The 15,004-nt window shown below is 43.1% G+C and overlaps 2 protein-coding genes across 5 annotated transcripts in view; both read right to left on the reverse strand.

Moving 5' to 3' along the window:
• The window catches only part of LOC105836400 (neurotrimin), a 147,947-nt gene extending 142,361 nt beyond the window's left edge, over nucleotides 1–5,586 (reverse strand). Inside the window, exon 1 of one of the 2 annotated variants that reach the window (XM_012680402.3) lies at nucleotides 5,497–5,586. Coding sequence is in view for 1 of the 2 variants with exons in the window: in XM_012680401.3 (XP_012535855.1) it covers nucleotides 987–1,089 (103 nt within the window). In the remaining variant the exon portion in view is untranslated. Of the gene's footprint in view, nucleotides 1–986; nucleotides 1,174–5,496 lie in introns of those variants that run through there. The other variant, XM_012680401.3, reaches the window with a different exon arrangement.
• A 31-nt stretch (nucleotides 5,587–5,617) lies between these two features.
• Nucleotides 5,618–14,147, reverse strand: LOC105836401. Of its 3 annotated transcripts, none has more exons than XM_012680405.3 (3): nucleotides 13,160–14,147; nucleotides 12,812–12,946; nucleotides 5,618–5,697 (listed from the first exon to the last, which is right to left on the reverse strand). In XM_012680405.3, exons 1-3 carry the CDS (start codon nucleotides 13,188–13,190, stop codon nucleotides 5,672–5,674), a joined length of 192 nt encoding a protein of 63 aa, XP_012535859.2. In that variant the 5' UTR covers nucleotides 13,191–14,147; the 3' UTR covers nucleotides 5,618–5,671. The 3 variants fall into 3 exon arrangements, with proteins under 3 accessions (XP_012535859.2, XP_012535858.1, XP_012535857.1); XM_012680404.3 differs by lacking the exon at nucleotides 5,618–5,697 and adding an exon at nucleotides 11,710–12,481 and having other exon boundaries at nucleotides 13,160–14,143; XM_012680403.3 differs by lacking the exon at nucleotides 5,618–5,697 and adding an exon at nucleotides 11,710–12,481 and having other exon boundaries at nucleotides 12,656–12,946; nucleotides 13,160–14,140.
• Nucleotides 14,148–15,004: the final 857 nt, after the last annotated feature.

The raw sequence follows: 15,004 nt of genomic DNA on the forward strand, positions 1-15,004 counted from the left end.
GCTACCCGCGAACAAATCGGAACGCGTTAAAATCATAAACGCAAACCGAGCATCGAAATTTCTGTCACGCCAGCCTTCTCAATTAGATCGGCCAATTAACTGATCTAAAAAACCGATCGACCTCCACGTTAACTCCTGATTTCACTAATTCATTGGCGAAAAGAATATACTTTCCTCTTAAAATACTATAGTAATAGAGTATCATCTTAAATATATGATGAGGATCGTCTTTATCGCATTATAGGAAGAGTGTTATCAATATCTTGCATAAAAGGATAAAAGCCTGAGATATATATCCTTGTCTACATCACGTACAAACTTGTCCCAGTGACATAATTCTTCTTCCTTTAAAACTCTTGAATAATTTAGAACCTCTAACTAAAAGATTATATCGGTTTTTAATTAAAACTCGATGTAGAACGATCGAGAATCATTCGAGAATTCTTATCATCATTAATTTTCATTACATTCGATAATATTAATTAAATTCGATAATATATTAATCTCAAATATAAAGGTGACTAGACTTCTTAATTAGTTTCAGCCAAGAAGAAGAAGAAGTCGAATTTATATGGACAGAGGAGAAAAAAAGATTCAGAGAAAATCAGTTTACTTAACCGACTTGCTCGGAATCACAGCCTCGAATGGTCTGTGATCTCACCCAATTGTCAACGTAAAACAGATGCAATCTCGTACTCGCGTACACACGAAGCGGAGAAGATGTACTACTTCCTCATACAGATTTCGCCAACGTATCGCGCAAGTACCGGCGTAATTTCCACGAAGCCCCCACGACAGGTGACGATAGATCGACGCTTAACGAGCGACGTAATTAACGATCTCCGGCACACTACAGGTGTCACCTACGTGACCCCCCCTGGCACACGCGAGAGAGATCTCGCGGCTCGACGATGAACAAACGAACAAACGAACGAACGATACGGAATGCAGCAGAGCACGCATCCACGCACGCATCGCTTACTCACCGACAAGCTCCGTACGCACGCCCACCAGGAGAGTGGTCACTACCAGAAGGGGCACCTGTCGTCTGCGCGGGCACAGCACGGCACGTTTCTCACCCATGATCATCGTCGCACGTGTGTTGGCCGCACGCGTGTGGCGCGACACGAGGGTAACCGCTGCCGCGTCGAGACTGAACTCCCGACCTGCCGCGAGGCTACGTACATCCGACGCGCACGAGGCGAATCACCCCCTTCGTACCCCCCTCCCCCTCGTTTCATCCTCCTCCTGCTCTCTCGTTCCTCCCCCCCACCTCTTGCTATCGTATCGCACCCCGTAGCGCGCGCGGGCAAGACCGAACCGGAGGGGTTGCTCCGAACCAGCGCGCCGTTCATCCCTACCACGCAACGGCCCACACACCGTTCGTCCCTCTTCGACGTGCCGTGACGCGGCCGCGAGGGGGATGAGAGACCCCCCTCGTCACGGGGCACCACTCGCCACTCGCGCCGACGCTCCCTTAGCCGGCCGGTCGGCTAGCTGGCTGACTGGCTGGCTGGCTGGTTGGCTGGCTAGCTTGCTGGCTTGCTGAGTGCGCGTGGCGAGCTTTGCTTTGAGTTACGCTGACACACCTGGATTTACTTAGAGCCCGGTGATTACGGCGGGACCGGGACGCCTGGTGTTAAGCCTCCTTTCGCAGTCGGACTTATTTCACGCGTCGCTACAGGTGAGCGCGCCGCTTCCTTCTCGATGCGACCTGGTAAGGTCGGGAAGCAAGAAGACGGAAAAGTAAGATATGAAACGACGAATGAAACAGCACCTCGGCCCTTAGTCAACGTCAGCGAGAATTTATTTAGTATTGTAATATCAATGTAACAGCGAATTTTACATTTATCTCGTTAATGTTCTTCGATAAGATCATTAACCGTTATTAATTCTCAAAACTGATATTAAAATCGAATTCGCATCTCCTCTGAAGCGTGAAGAAAAATACAAGATAGAATATATTTTAATTTTAATATAAAATAGAATACTATTATTAATATATGGTAAAATAATTAGAGAAAGGAAGATAAGGATGGCATCCGAGAAAAGTAGGAACGGATAAGATAATAATTCCATGAGACGATCAATCAAAAACGCCGATATGCCAAGGAAAAGTTAAGTCTGATGTAATAAAGTTTTGAACAGGAAGATTAGAAAGATGTCACGAATAGAGCGTCTGAATGCCATCGAAAATGCCTTATTAATCTGATTTACAGCATCCGAAGTGTTCAAAGATATCCTCTCGCGGGCGGGCAGCGCGTGATGTTTATAATTCGAGTTAAATTATATTTACTTTGCTGAAGCGCGGCCTCTCTCCGTGTAAAGACACAAGTGTGGAATATTTGCGTAGCGCGATGCAGCGCGAAATGATTTAAATTCTGCACTCTACACTATATACATCTCTTTCTCTCTCTCTCTCTCCCCCCCCCTCTCTCTCTTCTCTTGATAGTCTTCGCATAAGAAGAGGGAGAATCGATGCCACTCTCTACATGATAAAACATTCACATCTAAAAGAAGAGTTCCCTCTACGACGACGGCGACGACTGATACGAACACAAACAAAGAGATTCCCCTCGAAGAATGGAGCACATAAGTGGACTATCCAGCAACGAGGAGTTTATCCTTTGAAGTTGTATTATATTTACTCAATCGTAACGTCAATAGTCAGGAAATAAAAATTAAAATGTCATTTCCGACACGATAAAATGTCAATTAATAGAATAAAATAAGTAAAAATAAAAATAAAAATGTTTGAAAATTTCAATTAATGTAGAATATTAATAAATGTAATTATACATTTAACTCATTGCGAGTCATCAAAAATGAGAACGTCAATTTTAATTACCTACATGTTATTTTAATAACACGTGTCATATTTTTGACTATTCGAAAATACATCTATATTTAACTCGAATTACGACCTCGATTAATTAATATCTTATTTCATCGATAAAATAATATTACATTCTCAGTTATTAAAGTCTTTATTAGATTTTTCGAAAAACAATAATTTAAAAAAGCAAGAAAAAGTGATACTCTTAGAGTATGTAATATTTTTAGGAAAAACGAATGTACATTTTACTTAATATACATTAACCGTACGGCAAATATAAAAATTCTCGTCGTCAAAGACGTGTACACACCATCTAATCGGATTGTCATCTTGACATTGCACTAAAGCGAATCTTGTCAATCAAGCCACGTCACAGGAATCCTAGTTGAACCATAGATTCGCTTGAGGATTATCTCAAGCTGAAATGCGATATGCGTTCGACAACTGTTCCGATTACTCGCGGCAGAATTGCGCCTATCTCTCGATCAGCCGAATGATGCTACGAAGGAGAGGATGGGGGAGGGAAGGATCGTATGAAATCGGAAGTTAGTTTTCTTTACATCAGAGGCTTGTATATTTTACTTAAATTGCCCGACGTGAAAACCATCGTACAACTACGGAAAACTATTCCAGGCGCAACCCCCGATAAAGGAACCTGAACGAGTAATTGGAAAAACCGGCAGGCGCAAAACTTTAGACTATCGATTCCCATGCACTGATTGGAGGGAGGGCTGATCGGGGGAAGGAGAGGCAGGATAAAGGGACCGGTCCTCTCGAAGGCGGTTGCGATCGCAATCAAAAGTAGACTATCGCGAAACTTTGTTTCGACACGGGAGGCGCGCACTCGAGCGGCGCGGCGCTTTAAGCCAAAGACGCCGTATTACCGTAATTCTGTCGGAACACCGCGCTGCGTGTGCCAGCGGCATCCGGGTGATGTACGATCCCACGAAACGTGCACGAGGGACACTGTATCACGGACCCGATGATATATCCCCTTCAACGCAGGAGCCTCGTCGACTCAACTCCCGCCCCCCCCGACAAGCACACAACGCTTCTCTCCCTCCGACCCTCCCTTCCTTCCCGATCCTCCTCAGCCCTCCTGACTGCTACACAACCAATGTCGCTCGATTACACACATCGTCGATCCGCTCCTGAGGCTCCTCAAGTTGCCCGGTGTGCTGTACGGCGCGCGTCTGCGATACAACAGCGTGCCAGCGCCACGGCCGAGCGATACCGACGTCTGACTACTCCACGCATGATATCTGGCGCGTGTGAAATACGCCGTTATGTAAATTCCCGGCCCCCGCGGAGGACGAAGTTGCGAAATGTGTATATTCTCACGTGTACAATGTCCGAGAACAGGCGAGGCCGGAAGGGGCGCTTACATTATACCTATGTATACCTTAAGTACGTACGTACATGGCGATCCATAGTCGCGGTGGTATTTGCATTAATTTAATCCGGCATTTGCGCCGCACGACAGAGCCCGGCGGTTTCGAGACTTTCGTTCGGCAGAAACCACCGTCAACCTAACACCACCGCCGCCGATTATCGAGACATTTCGGGCGCACTACGCGCCACCAGACTTTACCGTAATTGCGAGAGAGAGAGAGAGAGAGAGACGACTGTAACGCAACTCTCTGAATAAGGTTGCACGCCCGCCGCACCGCGAAGAAAGAGACCTCGAAAGGAGCATTAATTTCACCCAAATGAATCAACGCTTCTCTGTCTCTCTCTCTCTCTCTCTCTCGTCGCGAAATATTGCAAAATCGTTTTTCACATTCTCCGCAATTTCTATGCAAACCGGCGGACGATAATCGATGGCTCAATTTCGTCTCTACCTTCCGTCAGCCCGAAGACAATGGCTATCCGTTTTTCCGACAAATTTTTCCCGCCCGCGCGCTACCCTCTCTCTCTCTCTCTCTCTCTCTCTCCCTCTTTTGTGTCGCTCTGGTGCCGTGTCCTCCGGCACACACGCGGTGATCGCTGCGCGGTAAAAATTTATCGTGGAAAATTGAAGTGCCACGGAATAATTGCTCGATCAGAAGCGATCGAGATTCCAGATAGCAAGCGCCCTCCCGAAACGATCGAGCCACGCGATAGAGCCCGGCCCCGATTATTGCGTGCCGTTCTGCGCCCTTACCCCTCTCCCTCCCACCGGTAGAACTGAAGGACTCACGAAAAACTGCAAGCGACCACCGTCGATTACGATATTCCGCCAAACTTTTAATTTCTAACCCCCGCGCGCTATCGACCCGTTTCGATGATTTAATATTACACCGTATCGAGCACGTGTCTCGTGTCGAACATGCATAACGATGATACTTTTAATGTACGTAAATTCTAAAGACGAGAATGAAAATTGAATGCGTCTGAAAGAATGCTGCCTCTGTCGCTAAATTATGCATTTTCAGACGATTCGGAGACATCTTATCACTCTCGGAAAAATTCGACATCAAAAACGATAGGAAGAAGTATTTTCGTCCCCCCCGACAGTTTTCACGAATCTAAAGAAATCTTATTACTTTCACAAAGATCCGAAATAAAAGAAAAATAGAGGGAAAATGTTCGCTGTTTTCCACCGACAAGTTCGTATCGTGCGGAAAAATTGGAGTGACGAGAAAAAAAAATTCGACAAAATAATGCGTGTAACCACTCACCAGTCGAACGAACTTCAATCTCCTTTGCCGCCAATGTCCCTCGACGTTCCTCATTGTTTGAGCCGGCCCCTCGCGTCCCTCCGACGATGCTCCGAATGCTGGACGACACTGCACGAAAAGCTCGTCGATCGAATGCGATGGCGAGTCGAAGCCGGATCTCGATCGTGTGAGTCGATTAATACGTCTCGAGAGATAACCGCCCTAGAAAGAGATAACGTTGCTGAATTCGACACTCCCGACACCCCCGAAATTCACCGGGACCGGGCAAAGAGAGACGCGGAAGCGACGCGAAGTGCGCGACAGGTGACTCGACCACGTGACTCAACCGGCACACTTCGCGCGGTACACATCCTGCGCTCTGCCTCGTGACGTCAGATACGTTGAGAACTGATATCGTCGAAACGATCGAACTACCGTGAAAGGATCGATCACGCGCACGTTTCAGTCGCTCGACGTTCGCTTTCGACTCGGGGAAACTCGCGAAACTGAAACTGACCTCGAAAACTCCTCGGCGTCCTGACGCCGGAGATTAAGGAAGCACGAGCGCTGCTCCCACCGACCCCCCCTCCGCTCGCGACACCACCGACAAATGTCTCAATTACGACTATATTACGCGATCACAGGCGAAATCGATCGGCGTTGTCACGCTCGGCACTCCCGAACACTCGTTCGTACGCGAAATTCACCCACGGCGGGATAGAAAGGCGCGAAGACGCGGGAAACGGTCGCATGCTCGCGACTGTGTACACACACGCAGCAACCGACGCATGACTCATGAGAAGTGCAAGTGCAGCGTAGCCGGTCACGTGACCCAGCTGCCCCGCGGGGCGTTGTGGCTACGCGCGGGAGTATTTGAACGCGCGGCACTTTAAAATCACGTTGAGACATTACACAAGTGTCAATATCGTGAAACTAATTATCGGACTATCACGAGAGGATGGATCGCTTACATTTAATTTATTTGCGGAAATTATGAAACACTCGTATATTTGAAAAAATCCCTTTACAAACGTTAATAAAGCCAAAAGAAGCATAATTTGTGATGGCCCGATTATTGTTGACCGAAACTGATTTGACCCAAAGAAGGAGATGCGAAAATACAAAAGTAATTACGGCTACGTCAGCGACATGTTATATAAATTGATCGACGTTTTCAAAATTAGATGACGTGAAGATTTTGTGCATTTATAAAGAAATTTCTTAAGGCATCGATAGAAGAATCAATATTGTTTAACGTAATGAGATAATTTTTCCTGCGACCCGAAAAATATAAATGCATAAAGTAATAAGACAATAGCATTCTATTGTATAATTTCATTAAATTCACATTAAATTATTAAGTGCACGATAGAAATATGTACCTATTAAATTGCTCGTCAATTTCATTTATAAATTAATTTTTTCCAATTATGTAAAGATTGTGTTTCAAGACTAAAAGAGACGAGTACACGGCGTGCAGTATTACATGTGAATTGCAGATTGTAAAAATCTATACAAAAATTATTATAAATTGGCATCGAGAATTACCTCAGCAGAGAAATGGCACTTCCTTGTATTATTCAATTAATATTTGAAGATAAAATAATAAATAAAAAATGAGAGTAAAAATAAGAGAATTTAAAATGGAATTTAAAATACGCGTTCGCCTTTCAAATAACTCGTGAATTGAAAGTAATGACAAAGTAAAGCACACATTAAACCCACATTAAACCGATTCAGTTTTTATTGCTGGCAATTAAGAATTATCGATAAAATTATCGCGACTCAGCCTCGCGTTTCTTTGCGTCGCTCATCGGACATTCTCGAGTCAGCTGACTTATTCTTATGAGCTATTAAACTTTTAGGGCCTTGCCGAGCTTCGATATAGCTTCGGTAGTTCGATAGCGTAAATTTATAAGAGCTAAAAAGGTTTTGCATTACAAACTATGCTGTAAAACTGTACACATAATAAATGTCGGGACAAGTACTCTGCGATCCGTGGGATATTAGAAAGTTTTCATGGCACGTGTCAGACATAAGTAATTGAACGTCATGTAAATCAACATTACAGAATACTTTTCGCTTTTACTCTTTTATTTCCTCGTTCCTCCCCTCGCTTGGTGCAAACGCAAAATAACCTTTTTTTCCAGGTGGAACCAATTTAATCGAAAGTTCCGTCCCCCTCCCCCCACCCCCGCAATTCTGCTCGCCCCGGTTGAATGATGACGTTCATCGAAATCTACAAATTGAGTTTCGCACGGAATATTTCACGGTAATGTCTCCGAGAACGTGCGAGCAGACGCCAGTGACCATGTCGTCGACAACGAACGCCGTCGTAGCACAAAGCCGTTTTGACGCACGCGATCCCAAAGTTTCCATTACGATACTTCTACGAGGGAGGGGGGTGGCTTGTACGAGGTCGCCGGGACGAGCAATTCTCGTGCCTGCGAGCCGCCACGTCAATCAGTCGCCCTTACGAGCGCGGGTTACCCGGTTCATGGAAAAGAAACATTAGCGTCGTGTTCCCCGCGAGTCTGCTCGCGACCGGGGGCGATTGGCAATCTGACGATTTTCTGCCTACAAATCGGTGCGCGTCTTTATTGCTTCTGATTGCATAACGACGTAATAAAGGTGGCACAAAAGTTCCTTTTTTTTTTTAACTTTACGACATGTCGCGGCCACCATCGATCGATCGTCGATGCACGTGGTATTCGGCCTACCCTGTAATATGGCATAATACTTATGCAACTCCCGGATATTTCTCGACAGCACACGATACATTTCAGCTGGAAAATTGATTTGCTTTCTATGCAAATATCGGCGCGCGCTCCTCGCTGTTTTTCTTGAAATTTTTTACGAGAATAATACATATTACAAAAAACGTAATATACATATAACAGAGCGTAAAAAGAGCATTCAGAAAGACACGAATTGGCAGGTACATTTAATTAACGCAGTCAATGTTGAATACAAATCTTTGAATATTTGTTCGTTGAAATGGTATTCTTTCGCAATTGGAGGAAAGATTTGCAAAAGGAAGGGAAAAAACTCTACTCGTTTTCTTCGACCATCGGGCTTAAGCGCAGTCCGTGCTCTGGAACCGAGAAATGGGATCGGACTGAAGTCTTAGGAGCGAACTATCGGTATCAACGCGACGATAGCGGAACAATGGGGCGGGTGAAGAGGAAGGGTGGTTGAGTGATCATTCGGCATCAGTCAGAAACGATTTCGCCGCGGCAGATTTCAGCTCGTAGCGGCGGCGGCGGCTCGTAGTTAGTCGCGGTGCAAGCCAGACAAATGTTCAGTCACCCCTTTAAAGGGTGGGGGAGGGACGACGTGGAAATGCGACGTGCGAGGTACCGTAAGTAAGAATAAGTGAAGCCAACCAAGCTCGAGCCAGTGGCCGCGTTCCCTCAAATCCTTCCGAACAATACGACGACGAGGTACGACAGTTTCGTTTTACGTATGTAAAATTCGCTTCTACTACCGCTACTGTTCTATAACTGATGCACGAATGCGTTACAGCGCGGCAGGTCGAGGTCTGGCGTTCTCTCCCCCTAAGCGGCTGTCATTTTTTAGCAGACACGCGTAAATGACGCGAAGTTGCAAGTCGGGACAAAGGACGGGACACGACGTTGGATATTGCCGTCGGAATCGCGCGACACGGAACGCAAGAATAATTTTTGAGCGTTACAAATGAAGGTGAATATAGCTTGAGGGCGAGTGAAGCTTTGAATATTTCCACTTTGCATCTGTATGCGATGTATATGATGTTCTTCCCTCCCCCGACAGGGTCCTCTCTCTCTCTCTTTGTCTCTCTCTCTCTCTCTCTCTCTCTCTCTCTCTCTCTCTCTCTCTTTCTCTCTCTCTCTCTCTCTCTCTCTCTCTCTCCCTCTCCCTCCCGCTCTCTTCCGGAGGTGAACTCCGCGTTTCTCTTTATATTTGTCAAAGACGACGAACGTCGTCCTATGGAAAATTTGTAGCTGCTACTCGAAATCAGGTGAAGCAGGCATCCGTGTGATTTGGGAGTAAGGATTTTATTGGATTCCGTCCGCTACCTGCCTTTTATTGGCTCTCTATGAAACGATCACCGTTGGCCCGCTTTGAGAGCCCAACGTATACACAGTCGCGCACAAATGTATGTACCTATGAGACGCGGGCATATAAATATATATCGAGGACTGACATATCTGACTTCTCTCCTGTCGATCCTGAACGCTGAAACGGTCCGGTTTACTGGACTGTTTAATTCGGCGACGGCAAAAAGGAACTTTGATACCTCTCTCGAGCTGACTGGGAACCTCTTATATAAAACATATGATGTGTCTAAAGTTCTATGGAAAATATAAATTTAAAAAACTCTGTCTAGGAACGAGATATGTCGCGCACGAATGAAATATATTTTATAGTAAAGTCGTAAATAATTATTACATCGCATTAATAGGTTGAATGAAACTAATTATACTTTTATAATAATTTAAAATTAAAATCCTGTGCATGATACAAGAAACTGACATGTTAATTATTTATTCAGGTCATCAATTAATTTTAACTTCTAATTAATCTATTATAATGCGCTATCTAGCGATTTCGCAGCATACGATCTGTACATGCGGTATTCTAATGGCTAATTTCACGCTGGCTGGCCAAATTCTTTTCGAAAATCGGAAGCGTCCACCGCGCGTTCAATCGATCACGTTAATGGCAAACGAAACTACTAAGCCGTAAGCTGGCTTTTCAATAATATATAGCGAAATGCAACGCTACTGAACTTTATCGGAGTGTTCAGAAACTGATTATCTGAGAAAAGGGGAACTGTGATATGAGATATCCCTATAATCTTCTTTGAGAGGATAACTGTTAACAAGCGCACCGTCATCCTTCGTTTGAGAATTTATTTGCAATTGTATTCAAAGTCGCAGTTCACCCTATGTTACCGTAACCGAGAGAGAGAGTAGAGCCGAGAATTCTGACACAGAAAAGTTCTCAGAGGACCTCCGCTGATAGATCGATTTTCGAACGACATTTTTTTTATGCACGTCATGCCAGCAACGTGCCAGTGCATCGTAACATTGTGCACGACACCCTTTGTTTACGCGCGCGGTTTGCATCCACGTATCGCGTACCGGATTGTCGCGGATTCGGATGATCTTTCGCGTTTATTTCGCGTAAAACAATGTCGCTCCGAGGGAAGAATTAATTGGAATGTTTGAAAACATCACCGCGACAAGCCAGTGTTACAAAGTATAGCAGCTCGTGCAGCCGAGCAATAAATATTACACTCTCCTCCGCTTCTTATTCACCCTCACGAATATTGGTTCAATTTAATAAAAAAAAAAAAAAGAGAAAAAAGGAATTAAAAAGCTCCATATCTCTCCGATGTAATAGGCTCCGCGGTAAGAGAGGAGGATGTGGGGCGCGTTTCTGGCCGCGAATCGAACAGCTATCGGTATAAAAGAGGGTGAGAAAAAAACCGCTGCCAGCCTGCGGTCGATGGGCAAGATACAAGGCAATATCGATTGAATATTAGGATCTGCGGGGCATGCGGGACTGGTGCGCACACATTAGCCTCTTTGACTTGCTAAATAGGTTAATTTGAATGTTTAAATTCCGGCTTCGTGCAACTCAATTTGCGAGAGGACTCCGCGTCTGGTTAATTCCTTTCCTTCGTCCCGCGGGCCACCTCGCGTCCCTCTTCCGCCACCCCTCCTTCTCCAGCTCCTCCTCTTCGCCAACACCGAATCCACCCCGAAGCTGGACTGTTAACTTCCTGCACATTTCGCGAGCGTCCGACATACGGAAACGTCCGGCGCACCTCTCTCTATTTCTCTCCTCGCACATGGCTTCCCTTTAATTGGAGAGTATTATTTGCGCTCTGTTACGCCTGATCTTTTACGCATGGTAACCTCCCGATTGTCAGATCCGCCGACCGCCAGACGTGACAAAAAGAAGATCGGAGGTGCAAATGGAGGTCGCAAATTCGGATCGCGTTCGTCGCTTAACATAATTCGCGGCTGGCACGGCGGCGGCGAGACCAAGAAAATAGCAAAAACCGCAGTGGAAATAATGAAACCGTAGTAAATTTACAACTATCGAATCGATACTTCGTCGAACTGTAATTAAATTCTTACTGCGCAGTTGCCAGTAATAATGGTACACCGTTCGCGCGATTACTTATTGACAAATCCTTGTTCACCGCTCATCTGAAGGCTGGCTATTAAATAATACAACGTGTTATTCTGAAACCTGTGAAACTCACAAGTAACGCGTTCTCTTTTTGTAATTTAATTATATTTCAAAACCGTTAACATGAATGCAGAATAAAACCTAGGATGGAATCACTTCTATAATTTCACGTGCAATCTAATGCAGCAAAACACATTTAAAATCATCTACGTTATCAGATATTTACACACATACATCAGAGTGTACGATAAAAATACCATTACGACTTAGAAAGTAAAGCTGTACCACAAATAGCGAAGTAATATTTTTGTAAATACATTTGAAACGCAGTTTCGGTTACCAAAAGCTTGCTACATACATCTAAGGTATTCACATTAAGAATATTGCGAAATTCGGCACGTAGTGCAATAGAAAGACTCTCACTTTGAAAGTACGGCTTCCTTGATCACGGTAAGCTCTGCCTACGCTATGCTCTCGATGTACTTTTCCTCGCGTTCTTACCGTATTTCAAGCCGTCGTGTGGAATCCTGATTACACACAACACTCGCTCTATACTGCAATAGATACTTAAAAAATGTATTTAACCGTCTTGAGTTACGTCTATATTTAAAGAGAGTACATTGGAAAAAAACCATTAAGGATGATAAAACTAAAATATACATTTTCTTCGTATATTAATATAAAAACTTCAATATTTCGCGAAACTGCTGCTTATAAACTTATTTAATAATTGAACACATCGACCTTTTCGATTACGATTCTGTTGAAGCACATAATAATCTTCTCTTTCAGCACGGTCCATCTCGCAATTTATAATAATCTGCGTAAAAATTATACAATTTGCTATTAATAACAGCATAATTTCTCAACAGTTTTTAATGGGTTGATAATTGGATTGTGAGAAATATGTATGTTACAACGTTGATATTATAAAATACTCGAAACACGTGAAAACTACGCTGCAATTGTGATTTATAACTTTCCAAATACTTACTCTCTCTGTATGCAATTACAACGTACTTCTTCACGTCATTCTTTTCAACTACCGTCATTCGGTATCTAGTGCAACGATTGTAACACAGCATGTAACAGACGCTTGGAAATGTGCGATCGTTAAAATCACGATTTCTGGCGCAAATTGTCCGATTACCATCATTATCACTGTCCTCCGCATACATGGCCTGAGTAGTAGTCTCCTTCTCTCCCAACCCGATCACTTTTTCCTCGTCACAGTGCTCGCAATTGCACGCGGTTACATCCTCGACTCCCATTACGAAAATGGGCACTGCGCACATGTAATTATTATACCACCATGAATTACCTCTTATAAAGCTGTTATAAAATTGCGTTATTGTATTATTTATTCTTTTCTTACGTGCACGCAATAATTATACCTGAGAGTTTATTATTTAAATATACATTTATTTGCGTGTGTGTGTACAAGAGAAATTAATAAAAAGTATTTCGTTTATTCAAAAGTAAACTTCTGTATACGTACGCAATGTAATTACGATGTACAATGGTCGCATGTCCGATATCTAAGTCGAGAAATAAGATAACGCGCGGTATGGGATGTCTGTCGAGTTGCAAAGTGTAATCGAAACTGAAGTTCGTTAAGCACTATACGATAACGTTTGTTTATCATTACAGTGCTGTAGTGGAAAAGCTTGTTCTATGCGAAATCACAGAATACTATTACCAAGCGTGCACAAAATGTATTGTACATTTTAACAAAGAAGTATATTTCTTTTTCCTTGAAAATTTTCAAGGTGCTATTATGTAGCGAACTACGTTGGTGCATAATTAATAGCATATTGAATTGAGTGCTTATAGTCTTAACGATTAACTCGGGAACCGTAAGTGATGAGCACGATATATAACTGTCGATATATCGGGAACATCAGCACACTGACCTCTGATCTCCTCAGAAAATAATTTATGAGTACACAAATATCAGCATCTCTACACCGACATGAAAACGGTTATTATCAATTATTTCTGCGTGCTGTAGTAACGTATTTGATACATAATTGATTAAGAAATTACGTGTAACATTACGTTAATTGCATATACATTTTCTCTGTAACATCATATAACTTTGTTGCGATAAAAGCTTCTGGCCAATTAAAAAAGTTACATTAAGAAGTTGATACGTTACTTTCATATCGAGAAATGTCAAATTCAAACTTAGTTTGTACCAAAAATTAAACGTTTGACTTTTTTATTAGTTAAAATTTTTTACAAACGCGTTTGCGGTTTTTTTTCTAACATAAAGTGTTTTTTCTCATACAAAAGTGCCGACTGTCGTCGTGTTCCACGGGGTTCTTAATTTATCGCTTTTATGTTAATTACTCGCGGATGGCAATACGTAAGGTAATGGACCCACGCGAATCGAATAAGACAGGTGACCCTAAGCTTTTTTCTCCATTCCGAAAAAAAAGAATATTAAAGTTTTCCATTGCGTATTTCAGCGAGATAACATTTAAATTGTTTCTGCATTATTTAGCTGCAGAACATCCGCTCTGCAGAATTAATCAACAGACCTTAAATAAAGTGCATACTTATCTGAAAACAAAAATAAGCATAAAGCTAACATACATAGATACCGAATATTTATTTTATAATTTCTGCATAGCTCGGTAACGATATAGATATTTTTGATTGATCAAAACTACTCTTTGCGAATTGAAATAAATGTAACTCAACTGAGATTGAGAGAAGCGACGCGAAAGAGGCGACCGACGACGGACGCTTACAATACTGAGGATCTGTATGTGTGTACGTAATCTTTTAAGTACAAGCGCATATACCACTCTGATGTCTCTCGCTGACACCTTAAATCTTGAAAGTTTATTGCCATGACAATAACCGCCACCCGGCACAGCTAACAATTATATAATGTCCTGACTTATGGACTAATTTGCATTTTAATCCGACCGCCCATTGTTGCTCGCCATTGTCGGCGGAATGCGCACGTCGTCTGCTTAAGATGGCAAAGTTCGAGAGGTTAAAACGAGGTCGTCATCAATTTGTAAAACAATGAACGCAAGAAAACGAGATTGATGTTACAAGCACGCGATATATAACTGTCCACTCAAAGATTAATTGTAAATAGTTTACAAATTAATTGGTGTTAAAGTGGCGGTGAGTTAAAGTACAGATCATCTCTTGTATATATCTCTTTTTCTTTTTGTATATATATTAGAAGAACAATCAACGTATTCACTCTGATCGTACTTGAATTCAAACTCACAGAATTCAAAACGTACAGAATTCAAAAGACCAAATGAATGGAAAGCAAAAAGTCATTGCTCGCTCGACAAACACTAGAAAATATTCCAAT

Source organism: Monomorium pharaonis, chromosome 7 (assembly GCF_013373865.1).
Source record: "Monomorium pharaonis isolate MP-MQ-018 chromosome 7, ASM1337386v2, whole genome shotgun sequence".
Lineage (NCBI taxonomy): Eukaryota > Metazoa > Arthropoda > Insecta > Hymenoptera > Formicidae > Monomorium > Monomorium pharaonis.

Excerpts from the sequence above, each read along its gene's own strand:
- LOC105836401 (XM_012680403.3), bottom strand. The coding sequence starts at position 13,190 with ATGCGACCATTGTACATCGTAATTACATTGC. Across the intron at positions 12,947-13,159 it reads GTACATCGTAATTACATTGC|TGCCCATTTTCGTAATGGGA; the intron begins GTACGTATACAG and ends ACATGTGCGCAG. Across the intron at positions 12,482-12,655 it reads TGTAATTGCATACAGAGAGA|ATTATTATAAATTGCGAGAT; the intron begins GTAAGTATTTGG and ends ATTTTTACGCAG.